The 18,085-nt window shown below is 44.1% G+C and overlaps 2 protein-coding genes across 2 annotated transcripts; both read right to left on the bottom strand.

Annotated features, from left to right (window-relative positions):
• Positions 1–2,499: 2,499 nt before the first annotated feature.
• On the bottom strand, positions 2,500–5,515 carry LOC119285458 (putative zinc finger CCCH domain-containing protein 21). Its single transcript, XM_037564733.1, has 2 exons — positions 4,200–5,515; positions 2,500–3,281 (listed from the first exon to the last, which is right to left on the bottom strand). The coding sequence occupies exons 1-2, from the start codon at positions 4,812–4,814 to the stop codon at positions 2,997–2,999; spliced, it is 900 nt and encodes a 299-aa protein (XP_037420630.1). The 5' UTR covers positions 4,815–5,515; the 3' UTR covers positions 2,500–2,996.
• Positions 5,516–10,365: 4,850 nt separating this feature from the next.
• On the bottom strand, positions 10,366–16,518 carry LOC119285459 (pentatricopeptide repeat-containing protein At5g50990-like). The gene is made up of 6 exons (XM_037564735.1): positions 16,184–16,518; positions 13,375–15,134; positions 12,463–12,529; positions 11,955–12,217; positions 11,168–11,373; positions 10,366–10,596 (listed from the first exon to the last, which is right to left on the bottom strand). Exons 2-6 carry the CDS (start codon positions 15,036–15,038, stop codon positions 10,457–10,459), a joined length of 2,340 nt encoding a protein of 779 aa, XP_037420632.1. The 5' UTR covers positions 15,039–15,134; positions 16,184–16,518; the 3' UTR covers positions 10,366–10,456.
• Between the last annotated feature and the right edge of the window lie 1,567 nt (positions 16,519–18,085).

Here is an 18,085-nt window from a genome sequence, read left to right as displayed (position 1 = left end):
TCTAGGGGCCAATTTTGATTTTCGCCTCGGGGCCCCGAATTTTTGAAGACGGCCTTGCACATCACCATCATCGTCACCACGCCGGCGTGCTGACGAAACTCTCCCTCGACACTTTGCTGGATCAAGAGTTCGAGGAACGTCATCGAGCTGAACGTGTGCTGAACTCGGAGGTGTCGTACGTTCGATACTTGATCGGTTGGATCGCGAAGACACTAACGCTTCCGCTTTTGGTCTACTAGGGTACGTGAACACACTCTCCCCTCTCGTTGCTATGCATTCCTAGATAGATCTTGCATGATCGTAGGATTTTTTTTGAAATTACATGCTACGTTCCCCAAAATACTATGCTATTTGTTATCGGGAGACTTTTCCCCCTCCACCACCATACTATGGAGACGCAGACATACCCGTCAGTTCATTCGACAACCATCACTACGCATCATTTTGTTTATCAAAATGATGTCTTGTTGGTGAGTAGAATAAATGGTTGCTATTTACACACGAGTAACCAAGGTTAGGGGTGTTTTTCAAGAAAAATATCCTGGGTAAAAAAAGTTACCACGTCTGGGTAAAGTAAGTTATCAACTCTGTTGGTGTATATTACCATGTTATTTACACATGAGTTGCTGGGAGGGTGGTATTTTTCAACAACTTTTTACCTAGGTTAAAAATCACCACGTCTACACTGAGTAAGTTAAGAAGTATGTTGTGCGTATATTACCATATTGTTTACACAGAAGTCGTCGGGTTATGTTTTTCAACAAACTTTTATCTTGGAGGTCAAAAATTACCGTGGTGTTTGTAGTGAGTTATCAGCTTTGTTGTGTGTGTGTGTGTGTGTTTGTGTGTGTTACCGTGCTATTTGCACAGAAGTTACCATGTATATTTTCAACAACTCTTTTCCGCTTGAGTCAAAAAATTATCGCGGTGTTCATACATGAGTTATCAGCTCTCGTGTGCGTATATTATCATGCTATTTACACATAAGTTACTGGGGTATTTTTTAATAATTTTTCCCTGGCTCAAAAAGTTATCATAAAGTTTGTACGTGAATTATCAACTCTGATGTGCGTGTGTTACCATGCTAAAGGATGAAGGTCTGGGATTTAAGAAATTTGTACAATTCAAAAGGACCAAATTAAAACAAACTAGAGTTGATGTCTATGCAAGTAAAATATTAGTTGGAATCATACACATCCAATTGCTAGCTCTTTTTTTTTGACTTGGAACCACTGGATTCCATTACTCAACTGGCGCAACAACATAGCTGGCCATAAGAACAGTTACATCATTCGGCGCAGCCTCCACCCATAATCTTGCATGTCCCGTACGATGAGGGGAAGAGATTAATTCCTGTCCCATGCACAGTTTTTTTTACCTTAGAGCTAATTATACCTATAGTACACAAACTTGCACGGTATATACAGATTCATACAACAACTTGAAAAATGACACAAATTAATCCACTAACTTGAGTTTTGGAAACATTTTCATACATTTCGTTTACTCACCGTCAAATGGTCCGTTAACTCTACCAGTCTGCCTATATCACAAAAAAAAATGTGGTTGACGGGCTTGTTGGAGCCTTTAAAAAATCAGAAAGCATATTTAGAAATTTTAAAAAAAAAATCAAAAAAAATGTGAAAACTTATGTGGAGTCCGTTTCTCAAATGCCATATGTATGTATCTAAAAAAATCCAAAATATATATGCATTGAGAAAGCAGTGTACACTACCGGCAAAAAAAAGAGAAAAACAGCGGACATTACCAGTGAAAAAAATACATAATGAAAAAGAAAGCAGCGTACACAGCCTAAAAGGATATAGATAACTTTGGATCATTGTTTAACAGAAACAAAACAGGTGGAATTTGCGCGGACGTCTCTGGCTCGAAAGGCTCGAAACCTGGTCAGAACATTGTTTAGTTAAAACTAATTTCTCCCAGTGGCTGACAGGATGAACCCGCGTTATGATAAAGGAGAGTGTGGGCCTGGCGCCACGCTGGCGTGCAATGTAGACGAATGTAACGGAGCACTAACGGTAAGTGACCAAATTGTACTGAAATGTCCCCGAAACTCAAGTTATATGATCAATTTGTGTCATCTTGCAAGTTGTTGTATGAATTTGTACACACCGTACAAGTTCGTGTATCATAGGTGTAATTAACTCTTTTACTTAAAACAAAAAAATAGCTTTAAATGGCAGTACACGTAATTAGGACCCCATTGATCATGCCAATTAAGATATGGTGTAATTAAGTCGTGCTAATTAAGAGTCATGATACTAAATCGGGTCAATTAATAAATCCGCAATTGAAATCAGAATTATGGGAGGCTCGTGCGAGACCGCACGATCGAAAATCGATGACATCCAGACCGTTCGGATCTATAAAGATCAGAACGGTCGGAAAATAGCTTTTTTTAAAGAATCGGTCGGAAAACAGCTTTCTCGAAACATAAAACACTTCGGCATATAAATGTTGGGCATGCTGGGCCTAGTTCGATATCCATCCACCATATATACAAAGCTTATGTGGGTTAGTTCTGATCAACAAGATAATGACGAACCGACGATACACTTGCAGTAGCTTTTTCCCCCAACGCTCACACAAGTCATGCACGGCCCATTTGGCCCATCAGTGGCTAGACACTGCCACTACTGTTTTCCTGCCCTGAACCAGCAAGACACTGCCACTACTGTTTTCCTGCCCTGAACCAGCAGATCGCTTTATTTTACTATAAGCTACTGATTTTAACTCTTCTATAAAAAAGCTACTGATTAACTGATTTTAGTAACTGTTTTAAAACTTTAAGCTACTGATTAAATGAGCTCAATGCGTAATGCTACTACTGATTCTATGACACGCAAGCAGTCCCTGGTGAAGACATCAGACATGCGCGCAGGCAATGAGGGGAGGAAGGCAGGTCGGAGGAAAGGATGCCATTACACGGCAGTAGGAGACGACGAGCAGTTGGTGTTGGTGGCCGCGGCGGCGGACTAGTAGGACTGGGCGGTGGGCGCTGGCGAGTGACGGAAGTGGCAGCGGTGGCCGTAGGGGCAGCCAGAGGCGGCAGAGAACATCTGGCAGGGGAGGGTCTTGTAGCGCGGGTGGCGGATGACGGGGCGCATCTCCTGCAGGCCGTGCGCGAACCGGCACCGGCCGCCGTAGGAGCAGGCGCCGCCCTCCCACTTGTTGCACAGCTCCGTCTTCTGGGTGCCCTGCCTGTACGCCTCCAGCTCCACCACTTCTCCATCCCCATTCGCCTCGTCCTCCCCTGCCTGCTGCAATCACCATTCCCCATTACAAAATCAATCATACGGATATGAATTCCCAATGATATTTCTCGAATTGAGTTTTTGGTTTTGTGAGTTAGCCAAATCAATACCCTGTCTCTTCGATTAATGACCACTCTGTAACATGAAATTGCAAACAACAAGTAGCCGATTCAATACTATTCCTGAAGTCCCCCGCAAAAAAAAATACTATTCCTGAAGAAAAATTAAGCAAGTTCAGTACAGTTTCTTCCTGCAATTGAATCCCAAGCAAAGCCATGACGTGATAAGAATTTGTGTGATTCCAACTTAACTTAGGAAATTCCTAATCAAGCTGCGGCGTAAGTTTGGCTTACTTCATCAAGGAACTGCCAACACTATGTAGGTTAAAAGCTACAACTGTCAAGTGTTACAAAATTTGCTAATTATAAACACAACCTGATGCTTAATGCAATTGCCAAATCGTTTATAGAACGTCATATTGCCAGAGTTCTGATTTTTCAGGTTTAAACTTTCCTGCTAACCATATAATTGCGTCACAAGCCTAATTTCTCCTCAATTAAGCGACTTCGACTCACTGCATCAAGCGACTCTGCCTCTGTAGCGGAACCCGAAAGCAGAGTATGACGAATCCGAGTACAAAATTAGCTAATTCAACATAATCTGCTGCTTGATGCTATCGTCAAATTATAAATAGAGCATCGTATTACCAGAGCTCGTCTAATATCGCAGGTTTAGTATATTTCACCATCTAATTGCATCACAAACAAATTTGCTCCACGATTACTATGAATTTTGCAGGAACTGGAACTATTGAACTGTGTTCGAGGAATTCAGCGCAGATTTTCGAGTTCCGAGCAGATAAACAAAGCGATTCACTGCGGAATAAAGCAGTGAATTCGTAAGCAGTAGGATTTGCGGGCTTACCTCGATCGCAGGAGGCGGACGAACACGGAGGCGCTGCGCCTCTGCCTCGCCCCGCGGCTGCTTCGCCTGCGAGAGGTAGCACTTGGAACGGATGGAGATGCTCTTCGGCGCGCCCCCGCGTGCTGCTACCTCCTCCGTCGGCTTCGGCGGTGGTGTCGGAGCCGGCGCGATCGCCCGCTTCCCCTGATCGGCCTCGAGCTCCTCGAGGAGGAGAGACAGGTGCGTGTTCTCCGCTCTGAGGCGGAGGCGCTCGAGGCGGAGGTCAGCGACCTCGGCCGTGGCGTCGCGCAGGCGCAGGAAGCAGTCGTCGTAGCGGTCGGCGATCGCGCGGAGGAGCCTCTCCGCCTCCCGCACCTCGCTCGCTTGCTCCGCCGACATGCGGAGCGGAGAGACGTAGCGGCCCTCGGAGACGCACGATGAGGGCGAGTGGAGCTGCGTCCCCGTCGGTGATGGCCCCCATGTGGGCGAACGGAGCAGGCCTCCCTTGCTGCGGCCGTCGGATACGTGCGACGAGGGAGTGGAGTCGAGCAGCTTCTCCCGCGGCGACGAGCCGAAGCCCTCGGAGGAGACGCAGGACGACGCCGCAGGCGACAGGTACCCGAGCTCCCCCTCCATGGCCTCCACTGGAGAGCCCGAGCTGCGAACAGGGTAGCAGAGAGCGAGACGATGAGGAGCTCGGGGGCGGTTACCTTCGTGTCGCCTGTCGGGTTCGGAAGGAAATTGGAGGGAAGCAGTTGCGGTTTGAGAGACAGGTCCAAGTGACTTGATTGCCCTGCCTTATATAGAGCCACCGTTCATCTCACTAAGACCAAGGGCAGGAACGACTTTTCTCTTGTTTATCTGACGCGACCAGCTCCTGCACTAAGCTGAACAAGTATAAGGCCGTAGAAATGAATCAAGTGAAAATGACCAGATTTCCCTTCCTTGTGCAGCGCATGCTCAACTCAACAAGGGTAGAACCGACTTTTCTCCCAGTTACTGCTAAAACGTACAGTAGCTTCATTTCGTTTAGAGCGTTCCTGAAGGAACAGTAAAGAGCACTGCATATGTCACCGTTGGACACCACACAGAATCTATGCCGCAGCTCTGAATTTAGCATCGCGCATATAATGGTTCAGATGGTGTACAGGGCCAGCAAGTATCAGTAATATTGAGCACTGAACTACTGACCAAAATATCAATGTAACAATAAGGAAGGTATTGTTGTTCTGTTGTTGAAACAGCAAGAAATCAGAGCTAGGGTCTGCAAATAACAGGCTCTGTAATACAATGCCAATGAAATAATCCAGAGTTTCTAGATATTCTTCAGGTGAGGGTGTTAGCAGTCATTTTTTAGGGGGTGTCGTCGTGATATCAGAGACCCGGAACGACTTCTCGAGGAGCTGCGGAACGGTTAGTTTCAACTCGAACGTCAACTTCTGGAGTACATAACACAGGGCAGTCACATCATGCATTGCACGGTGCGCTTTGCCATCGACTGGGATCTTGTAACGCTCTACCAGTGTCTTCATCGACGCGGAGCTGATTTTTTCCCCTGAGGTGGAAGAGAAATGAGGTTAAGCTTTTGAGTCGCATGATTTGCTTCAGTTAAATAAACTTCTTTTTTTCAGTTATATGCAAAAACAAGAAACAAGGATCAATCTTATACTTATTTACTAATTGGAGGCTCCACATCAATCCTAGGCAGCTAGAGATTTCTGTCCGTCTGATCTGCATATGATGCATGTTTTGCCGTCAGATGAAGTAGCAGAGGCGCCCTCACCATCGGCCCTCTCCAACAGACACAGTCCATCTCTTCCTCTGTATCCCAGCCTCCCTCGAGAAGACAAGAAAAACATCTCCAGTCACCAGCGATGAATTCAATCCGGCAGCCACCCCAGCCTCCAACAGGCCTTCAATTTGTTGGGGTTATGTCTGCGTGGAGGCCGCCTCTGCCTCCCCATATTGCAGACTGAGCGCCTCCCTGTGGCAGCATCCGCTAAAGTTTGCGCCCTCGCTGCCACGCAAAGTTGGCATAGCTATCAGCTGGAGCATTAGCGAGACCCCTTCTGCTGGGACTCTACAATAATCTGACTATTATCTACTGTAGTACAGTCACACTTGCCTTTTCCCTACGGGGTGTATGATGTTAGTATATATTAACTGTGTTGCTTTCATCTGAAAAGGGCGAGATAATGGCAAGCACTTGGTGACCACTCCCATGCCTAGGGCTAGCTGGTGGCCTCGGTGATTTAGGGTGTCGATGCATATGCAAGAAGTGTAGGTTTAAGATTTATTATCGTCTCTGTTTGAAATCATCGATATGCTCAGTAAGTTATAGCATATATTGCTAAGTAGGCCTGATGTACCTAGGATAATATTTATTTTTATGTAATTATTATGTGCAATGATGGGGCATGCAATCCCTTGAAAAACACAAGAATTAAACAAACCGGCGGCAAGTTACCACTTACTACTTCAATCTTATATTTATACGGTGATGTCAACCTTCCGGTTGATCAATTAATTCTTCAGGTGCCAATTAGCTTTAGATTTATAGTACATGTTTTCCTATCTACATTATATGTGGTTTGCTTGATTTTTTTTAGTCCTGAGTGATCTAGAAATATAACTTCATTGCTGCTTCAATCCAAGGAATATCCAGAGAAGGTGATTGGCAATAATGATTTTTTTGTAAGGGTTGGTAATAGTGCCAGAGTTAATTGTTATATTACATGGACAGGCTCGTGTTATGATTTTTTTTGGTGGATTGGCATTGCCTTTTTGCCTTACTGTCTTTTACATTGTCATAGCCACGGACTGTTGTTAGTTATTACGCATCTGGATATATGTATATATATGTAAATACATAAAAGTCAATACAGGATTTTCTTTTACACTCTCTTGCTGCTGTTTAGATATGTACTTTGAGAACTTCCTAAACTTTGCTTTGCTTTGTCTGCCGACTAAACTGGGATGTCTGCATCTTTGTATAAGTACATGAAATCAAACCTTCCTGATCCTTTTTGTTACTAAATAATATTTTTCCCAATGTTTATTTTGTTCATTTGAACTCCGCCTATGTTGTCTCAACATAGCTGGTCCCAAGCACGGGTAAAGGAGGGTTGTGATAGGCTTGGCGAGCCAACGTCAAAACTCTGCCACTCTTATGGAGATGAAACCCAAAAGATTTTCATTGGGGCGTAACCCTCTCAGCGACGTGCCACATCAGAACCCGGGTGTGGCGTCAAATGGGGAAGGGCCGGGCCATCACACCCATGGTGCCGCGCCGTATCTTGATCTGGATACGGTGGCAGGTGAGCAAGGATCGGGTTGTCGCATCCTTAGTGGCCTGCTAGATCGACGCTTGGGTGTAGTGGAAAATGAGCAAGGGTCTTCGCATTTGACTCGGCGAGTGCGAAAGGTAAGGAAGCTAGCCGAGCCTAGGAGGATCCGCTTAGATAGCTGGACCTTATGGTCCCTGACAGGTGGCAGGTATGCATCGGGAGCTAGTAGATACAGTGGTGAGGAGAGTTGTTGATATCCTTAACGTCCAAGAAACCAAATGGAGGGGACAGAAGGCAAAGGAGGTGGAGAATACCGGCTTCAAGCTGTGGTACACGGGGACGACTGCAAACAGAAATGGAGAAGGCATCTTGATCAACAATAGCCTCAAGTATGGAGTTATCAGCGTAAGGAGACGTGAGGACCGGGTTATCGTGGTCAAGCTGGTTATTGGGGACTTAATTCTCAATGTTATCAACGAGTATGCCCCGAAAGTGGACCACAATGAGAACACCAAGAGGGAGTTCTGCGAAGGCCTGGAGGACATGGTTAGGAGCGTACCTGTTGGCAAGAAGCTCTTCATAGGAGGATACCTCAATAGCCACGTGGGTACATCTAACACAGGTTTTGAAGGAGTGCATGGGGGCTTTGGCTATGGCATCAAGAATCAAGGAGAAGATGTCTTAAGCTTTGCTCTAGCCTACTGCATGATCGTAGCTAACACCCTCTTTAGAAAGAGAGAATCACATCTACTAACTTTTAGTAGTGATCAACACTCTAGCCAGATTGCTTTCATCCTCTCGAGAAGAGAAGACAGGCGGCCGCGCCTGGATTGTAAGGTGATACCTAGAGAGTGTTGTCCCTCAGCATAAGCTCGTGGTGGCTGACTTCTGCTTTCGGATTCATGTCCAGCGGGATAAGTGTGCCAAAGATACCTGGTGCTGTAGTGATGATGTCCAGAAGGCTATTAAGGAGAAGAAAGATTGTTTCGGACCCCTTTACCTGGGTAGGAGTGCAGACAGCGTAGAGAAGTACAAGATGGCATAGAAGGCCGCAAAACGAGCCATGAGTGAAACAAGGGGTCGGGCATATGAGGACCTCTACCAGTGGTTAGACACGAAGGAAGGCGAAAGGGAGATCTATAAGATGGCCAAGATCCGAGAGAGGAAGACGAGGGATGTCGACCAAGTCAAATGCATCAAGGACGGAGCAGACCAGCTCCTGGTGAAGGACGAGGAGATTAAGCATAGATGGCGGGAGTACTTCGACAAGTTGTTCAATGGAGAGAATGTGAGCTCTACCATTAAACTGGAGGAGACTTTAAAAAGGATGAAAGGAGCCAAGGCGATGGGCCCTGATTGTATCCCCATTGAGGTGTGGAGAGGCCTCGGAGACATAGCGGTAGTATGGCTAACTAAGCTTTTCAACCTCATTTTTCGGGCAAACAAGATGTCAGAAGAATGGAGATGGAGTATATTAGTAGTTTAGTACCAATATTCAAGAACAAGGGGGATGTTCAGAGTTGTACTAATTACCGTGGAATTCAGATGATGAGTCATACAATGAATCTATGGGACGGAGTCATTGAGCACCGGTTTAGAAAAATGACAAGCGTGATCAAAAATCATTTTGGTTTCATGCCTAGGAGGTCAACCATGGAAGCCATTTTCTTGGTACCTGCATATGGAGAGATACAGGGAGCAAAATAAGGACCTGCATATGATGTCCATTGACTTGGAGAGGCCTATGATAAGATACCGCGGAATGTCATGTGTGGGCCTTGGAACGATAATGTTGTGACAAGTGTTCGAAAAAGTGATGGCGGCACTGATGATTTTCCAATTAAAATAGGACTGCGCCAGGTGTCAGCTTTGAGCCCTTACCTTTTTGCTTTGGTGATGGATGAGGTCACAAGGGATATACAAGGAGATAGTGTATGCTCTTTGCGGATGATGTGGTGCTAGTCGATGATAGTCGGATGGGGAGTTAGAGCTATGGAGACAAACCTTGGAATCGAAAAGTTTTAGACTTAGTACAACTAAAACTGAGAACCATGAGGTGCAATTTCAGTACTACTAGGCACGAGGAGGAAGAGGTTAGCTTTGATGGGCGGGTGGTACCTCAAAAGGACACCTTTCGATATTTGGAGTCAATGCTGCAGAAGGATGGGGATATCGATGAAGATGTGAACCATTGAATCAAAGCGCCCAAGATGAGATTCTATCCCAAGATGAGATTCTATCCCAAGAAGGATGGGGATAGAATGTCAAGAGGGGTCGGGGTAGACCTAACTTGACATGGGAGGAGTCCGTGAAGAGAGATATGAAGGACCGAAGTATCACCAAAGAACTAGCAATGGACAGGGGTGTGTGCAAGCTTGCTATCCATGTGCCAGAACCATGAATTGGTTGCGAGGTCTTATGGGTTTCACCTCTAGCCTACGCCAACTGGTTTGGGACTAAAGGCTTTGTTGTTTTTGTTGTTTTGTTCATTTGCCCAAGATGCCAGGAAGATTTTTCAGAAGTTAAGAAACCAATTACCATTTTACCATATTTTCTTAGTCTTAGTCACATATGCACATGTACGCATGAGTACATGAATAATGAGGGGAATTATAAAAAATCCCTGTTTGATAACTCTATTAAAAGAGAATATACTTAAAATTATTGTATGATTATATCCGATATGATATGTTTTGAATTCAGTATTCCTATTTGACATGAACATTTTTATTACTCAACATCTCAGGGATTAAGTTGATGATGAACTTTGCTTCTGCGGATGGCAGCTTCGATGCAATAACCTTAATTGCCTTTTTTTTCTGTGTTAAATGTAACTTTTGTAGTTCAATGATTGGAGCATCGTATATTATAGGGTAGACTTTGCTTGCACTTTCTGTTATACTAGTAGGAAAATCATGCACAAGCAAAATGTTTAATTGTGAATCAGTTGGAGGAATATAACTCCTTATTTGTCCATGAACTACTAAGCAATTATTTTATAAAAAAAACAGAAAGGGCAGCCCGGTGCACGTAGCTCCCACTTGCGCAGGGTCCGACCACTTTGGGTCTTTTGTACGCAGTCTTGCCCTGCATTTCTGCAAGAGGTTCTTTCCAAGACTCAGACCCGTGACCTCATTGTCAAAAAGCAATTATTTTATATGTTTTAATTTTTAATTAACAATCTAACAAAAATGAAAAAAAATCCTAATTTGCATGTGTACTTCGAATTCATGTTTCTAAACGTTACTAGAACACATTACCTTTGCCATTCAAATTACTAGCCTGTATCGGCTCACAGGTTGATGACTAGTACACAAAAACTGTGGAGGTTACTGGTGCAGCCTAATGTTGTTAACCTAGCCCCATTTCTTTTTTTCGAGAAAACGCAAAAGAGCTTGCGTTTCTTTGTATTGAAAAGGGGGGTAAATAGTTACAATCCTCCTAGGAGGCGGTTACAGCTCTGGATGGAAGTCAATGAACGTCCCAGGTTTGCGGAATTTCTGCCTCAGAAATATAAATATACATAAAATAGCATGAATACTAGATCATGTCAATACAGGAGTGGCATCTGTAACACGAAGACTATGTTAGTTCCTAGTTAGCTGTTATCACTAGAGTAAACTACGCCTTTTTCTAGCACTGAAAACAATCTTGAATATTATGTTTATGCAAGTAAACAGAACACTCGGCGAGAGAACATACCATCGGAATCAACTAACTGTCTTGCAATAGGAAGTGTGTCCACAAACAGCCAGTCAGCAGGCATCTCTTGTTTGCAACGTTGGAACTCAAAGATGAGAAAGGGCACATCAAAGGTTTTCCCGTTATGAGCAACCCACATAACTGGTTTACCAGCAACTTGACGACTCCAAACGTATTGTAGTAGAATGGGGATAAACTCCCCAAATCTGCATAGCCAGAGATGAAAACTCTAATTACAAAAAACAAAGATTTCAAGTAGGAATGCACCAAAAGAAAAAAAAAGGGTGTCCTCACTAAAAGATAAATAAATGAACAGTAACCAAATTTCAAAATCCTTGCACGCTGCAGGAATGGAGGATCATTATAAAAGAGGCATGGGTTGCACACCACAAGTAACAAACGGCTGTTTGATCCCAGTTCATATTTCTGTCCTTGCAGAACTATATTTTCAGAATGTACTGCAGCAATCTCATGCTCTCATGTTTTTTGTGGCTTTCCTCAAATTGACCACAACATGTAGGAGTGGAAAACCTCAGAGAACCTTCTTTTTGCATAAAAGTATCACAATTTTTTTTAAATGGCAGATGAATGAATAATGATTGCAAGGAGAGAAAAACTCTTAGCTGAAGGAGAAATATAACTTGTGCTCTGCATTTAGTTTTCTATTATTTTCTCATGGATCTTTATTTCTCCATTAAACTCTTACAACATGATGGGTTCCATGAATAAGAAGGTAATAAAAAAGGAAAAATATCTGTTGTTGCTGAAGGATTGTGAAAAACAATACCTTGGGATATCAGAACTGCAAACCATCTTGGTGCTGATACCATGAACAGCTGCATTTTTTACCTCTCTCTCAGGATTTATAAGTGTCTGAAAAGTGCTATTCTTTCCACCCATAAGATCACGTACAGCAAACTCAATAATTCTATCACCACGGCGTGAGAAGCCAGTAGTTTCAATATCAAAGACAAGGATAGTTGCAGGGCAGTCGGTCTTGCCTCCAGAAACCTTTTCCTGAATATCGTAGCACTGGAGTGATTTCAGGTGCTGCAGATCAGACTGCTTGAACACTTCAATCGATGATTCAACTGATCCACCATGTAGATGGCGGTCATTGCTGAAGGATTGCTTACTTCCTTTTCTTGCATTTCTCACTAGTACTGTTGCACTAAAAGGTCTAGTTTTATGTCTTCTGTTCTGAAGTACATTTTCAGAGCTTATTGTGCTGTGATACTTGAGAAATCTGATACTACAAATGTGTCCTATTGAGTTCCTTAGTTGGTGGAAGTTACCACAGCAAATAGAATATAAGGACATTGTAAAATGGAGTAGAAAAGGGCATCAAAGGTTTTGTTGGACCTATTTATTTGGTACAAAGTTTAGATAACAGAATATTCAACGCCACCTCTATTACTCCTGAAATGATGAACAAACAATCATTATTAGTTGGCATTTGTCAAACTTAAAACTAGTGGAGATATGCAAGAATGTAACTAAACTAACAACGGTGGAGTCATCACATATATCTCACCACGTGTAATGTCAGCACAAATAAGCATCCAAAAACAAGATAGCAGACCAGACAGTACTACGGTAACAATTTTCTTAAGACATTAAAAAAACATAAAAAACAGAATATTTAGAGAAAGCACAAATTTAGCAGATAATCTGTTGGTCTAGATCACACAAATCGCAGTTATAACACTGTAGGATTAATTGAAGTGTGTCACTCAATAGAGAACAACAACAAAGCCTTTAGACCCAAACAAGTTGGGGTAGGCTAGAGGTGAAACCCATAAGATCTCGCGACCAACTCATGGCTCTGGCACATGGATAGCAAGCTTCCACGCACCCCTGTCCATAGGCTTTGTTGATACCCCTGTCCATAGGCTCTTTGGTGATACCCCAGTCCTTCAGGCTTTGTTGTTGTTTGTTGTTGTTGTCACTCAATAGAGAAAATCTTGTGGACCAGCTAAAAGTGTACACAATACATTTCTGTGTCTGCATACGCTTATCTAAAAGCTACACTGATAACAAAATATTTTACAGAGCTCATGTTTGTCCTTGGCTCAGTGCTGTGCACCACCTAAGCTCCATGCATCCAAGCGGAACATAGCAATATTATTTAGTCCACTTATGGCTTCTTCAAACTCCTGATAGGACGCTGTACAGATCATTTCTGTGTTGCTTCATCAAGTGCTCACCAGTAATCTTTACAGGAGCAGCACCCGCTTTCAAAGCGGTGAAATCGAACTCTATCCCTCATAATTATAACACGACAAAGTGCCTTTGAAATTATCTTCATCCATTCATGGCAGTCACCGCATGCCTGCAGATTCTTTGACACCAATATTTCTGTCCCTGGACCAGTCTTAAGAACACTATAAGCCACTGCAAGCTTCTCACTGTGGAAGCTGAGGTTTTCTTCTCTTTCCTCCTGTGATACATCTTTTGTTACTAATTCAGTGGATGGGGTATAACCTTCAGCCTTCGCTTTTTTCAACAAGCCATGCAGCACTCTGTAGATATCATCAGAATCAGGATGAGATCGATCACCAGCTTTGAATTCATGGGTGCTCCCCCCTAATTCAACCCAACTCAAGCCCTTGATCTTACGTACCTTCTTTTTCTTCATCTCTTTCCATACTTCCTCTGAATCACCCCACCTGTTTATTGATGAGTAGATATTTGAAAGAAGCGTATAATCACCGCTGCCCTGACATGTTATCTGTTCAATAGTGACATCACCTAATTTGGTTTGATGGTACCTACGACAAGCACTAAGTAATGCCCTCCATATCACAGCATCAGGCTTCACGGCCATTGACCTCACCAAGTTGTATGCTTCATCCAGCAGCCCAGCTCGTGACAGTGTATCCACCATTGCGCCGTAGTGTTCAACCTTTGGAGTGATTGAATACTTTGTAGACATCGTTTCAAAGTACTGACGAGCCTCTTCAACCATACCACAATGGCTACATGCTGTCAATAGTGCAATAAATGTAACCCCATCAGGAACCACACCTGAAAGTTCCATCCTGTGGAACAGCATCACCACATCAGATCCAAGACCATGCCCTGCCAGGCTACTAATCATCGTGTTCCATGTGGACAGGTGTTTTCTCTTAACGTTGTTGAATATCTCAACTGACACATCAATCCTTCCACATTTAGCATACATATCAACCAGTGCTGAGATTAAAAGATGATTCTTCTCCACCCCCAGCTCATCCATCAGTTGATGAACCCACATACCATAACATCGGGCACCAGCTCGAGCACAAGCAGACAGGACTGAAGAGAATGAAAAACCGTCAGGCACAAGGCCTGAATTGACCAACCTGCTGAAAAGATTCATTGCATCTTTCAGGTGGGAGCTCCTTGCTGCACCTGCAATCACTGAATTCCACGAGACCAGGTCCTTGACAGGCATCCTCTTGAAAATCTGATATGCTTTGTCTAGCTGTCCTCCCTTCAAGAATCCCATAAGCATCAAATTACCATGGAAAGGATCGGTACTCCACTCAAGCATTGGCCAATACAGTTCACATGCTTCCATCATGCGACCATGATCGATATACAACCTCAAAAGTGGAGCTATTATATCTTGATTACATAACAACCCAGCTTTAGTGAGATGTGAATGAATTTGCATGGCAGCATAGATGTCTGAACATTTTGAACAAGCTCTGAGGAGGAGAACATATGTTCTGTAATCAGGGCAAAATGTGGTAAAATGGAGCATAGTGCTATAGTCCATCAGTGACTTATGTGGGGAGCCTTTTTCCAAAGACGCTCGGAGGATGGAATTGGCATATGGAAAGATTAGTCTCAGGGGATGTTTCTTCAAACAGCTTGTGTAGGACATAGTGCAAATGAGCTGCTGAAGTGATTTCCTAGAATGCAGGCACAAAATTTATATTTTCTGAAGCTTGCAGTTCATTAACACCGGGCAGCTAGCAGCCTATCAATATAAAATATTCAGCAGCCTGATGCACACATAATGTTAACTAAGATAATTATCCAAAATGAATGCTTATAGCTACGGAAATGAAAAATTAAGATCATCACTGATTCTTTACTTCTTGTGCATGAATTTACCAATGCTAGCGCTAGCGCATAGAAAGTATGCTAAATATATTGCACCTTTGCACAGGTATGGCCAAATGTGCTTCATTACAAAATACATCTACTAGCAAATCTCATGGTAAAAATTCTACATGATACTACCAATCTACCATGTATGTAAAACATTAATCAAGCTCTCATTATAAAGGATGATTTAAGATAATCCCAACAGCCAATAATAATGCTTGATAACGGAAATGATTTAGGCCTTGAGCCATGAAGTCCTTCCTATATTCACGTGCAGCTTGCGGCTCTATGACAACAACATTGCCAAACAAACTAAAGGAAATCCAAGAACCAGCACAGAACATATTAAGGTCTATCGGCATTGATATGGATATTGATAACCTCATTGTGCATCACTATAATGCAGAGGCCGGGGCTATCCCCTTTTCGAGAAAAAAATGTTGTGGATTTTTAGTTTTCCTGTACGACCTTGCAAATGGAAATATTGTCCCGTTCTAAATAACAGATGCCAGGTAGCTGTCTAAGAATAAATAATCATGTGAGAGGATATACATTTATACCAAAAGTACTAACTACTGGATAACAACATGTACTAGAAATTTCACTACGGGTAAGCGTGGCGACCACAAATTCGTCCACGATGACACTTCCTTCCATGGGCCTTCAAATCTAGGAAATCAAACCTGATAATTCATCTACTCAAGACGAACAAACCCGCGCCACCAAATCCCCCAAACAGTATAAGACGGACCATAGTGCATCGACACGGCAACGGAAACGCCAAAAAACTGAAGCAAACTGTTTCAACAAGGCTCAACGTCACCCACGGCAACGCAGCAGCCCTGCTCGACGAAATGCCTCGCCAGGAAATGAACGAAAACAGCGAATCAATGAGCACGGAAAACAAAAAGGAGGTACCTGAGCATCCGGCCGGCTGACCGAGATCCAATGGAATGGAGAAAGAGCGTCGCGGCTGGCGAAATTGGGAACAAGAAGGAAGGGAGCGAGCACGGAAGGTATATGCCTTGCGGAGATGCGAAGGCTTGTCAGCGTGTGGGCGGGAGGGGCGTGGGCGGCGTGGATGGGGGGGAGCGGCGGAGGTGGCGGGAGAGAGTGGGGGCTTCGGGACAACCGGAGGGCGGGACGGAGAGGGCGCCCGGTGTTGGCGGATCAACCGCACCTCAAGCGTGGGAACGTGGGGTGGGAAGGTGAGAGTGGCGCTCCGGCAAATGGCCACTCCTCTGCGGCGTGGGGTGAGAAGGCCACGGCATTCGGTTAGAGCATGCAGATCCGGTAAACCCCGTAAAAATCGATTTAAAAGGGTATCGCAAATCGCTTTTTTCGTATTTTTTTAAATTGTTTGGATTGCTTATCACATGTGTCATGTGATATATTTTTTCGTATTTTAAGGATATAGCAAAACGTTTTTTCTAACTCTACAATGTAACTTTTGTTCCAGCAGAACAGATTCCGTAAAATATTTCATTGTCCCGGCAAAATCGCATAAACCCCTCTAAAAGTGTCCGTTAAATTATAATTGAATCCATCCCGACTGCTCCCACCGTGAGGATCTCGTCAAGGACAGAGAAGGAGCACGCATCTTGCCCGTGACAGCGCCGCCGTGGAGCAAGATGAGCACCACGGGGCGGACGGGAGGAGCAGGCAGCTAGCTAGCTAGCTCGCGGCGGCGGCAGCAGCTAGCTTGCGGTGGCGGCGGCAGCGACGGCTAGCTAGCTCACGGTGGCGACAGTAGCGGCAGTAGCTAGCTCGCTCGTGGCCGCAGCTCGCAGGCGTCAACAACTCTGCGGGCGGCAGCAGCTCGTGGAGCAGGGGCTAGGGTCTGATGATCGCCGGCATCGAGGCGTTCCGACGAGGTCGTGCTCGGGGAAGATCGTGGCAGGAGCTGAAAGTTCCCTCCCGCCAACCTCCTTTATTTTTCAGGTCCCTGCAAAAAATGCTTCCAATCCCGTATATATGGAGGAAATGGCCTCGCAGCTCGGGATCCAAAAAAATATCGAGGCGGTCGGATTTAGGGGATCTATTTGAGATGGGTTTACGTGCTCCATCCCGCACACCAGTGGTTATTATACCCGATGGCCCGATTTGCATGATCTGCTAGAGATGCTCTTAAGCAGAACCGATCGGTTGGGTGCCTCGGTTTATTTTATTTAATTTTTCAAAATAATAATTGTCTTGTATTCATTAAGAAGAAGAAACTTGCTCAATTAATTGAGGAAAAACCAACGCAAATCAGTTTGCCCAATTCATTATGAAGAACCGAGCGAAAATCATCACAACCGTTGAATGACACGCATAAGATATCCAACACATATCACTCCAGAGAGTCTCGCCAAGACAGCACGCAGGCGTCATCATCATCACTCCTCTCCTAGAGGCATCATTATCATCACTCCTCCCCTAGAGGCGTCACCACCATCCCTAAATCCTGAGCAGACTTCACGTAGGCGATCTTCGACTCAATCCGCACTGAAAAGGCCTTGTGGAGATGCATGAAGATCCGCGCCAGACCCAACCACCGGCGACCGGACAGCACAGCTCTGACTCTGATAAAAAACCACAAAGAAAAACTAGGCACGGCTGACGCAGCATATGTCCAGTTTCAATTGCCATCTTTGGTTGTTCGTAGTATGCCTTGTTTATTTCAGCTATTAACGGTGTGATGTTCTATATGTGCTAGTATGAATTGTGCAGTTCAATTTCATCAATACCAAATTTAACGATAGCTCTATGAGTGACTATATTTGGTTGCTGTTAAGCATGTTGTACTCCCTCCGAATCTTTTTAGTTCGCATATAAGAT

Source organism: Triticum dicoccoides, chromosome 4A (genome assembly GCF_002162155.2).
Source record: "Triticum dicoccoides isolate Atlit2015 ecotype Zavitan chromosome 4A, WEW_v2.0, whole genome shotgun sequence".
Lineage (NCBI taxonomy): Eukaryota > Viridiplantae > Streptophyta > Magnoliopsida > Poales > Poaceae > Triticum > Triticum dicoccoides.
This window is presented reverse-complemented; position numbering and strand designations above follow the sequence as displayed.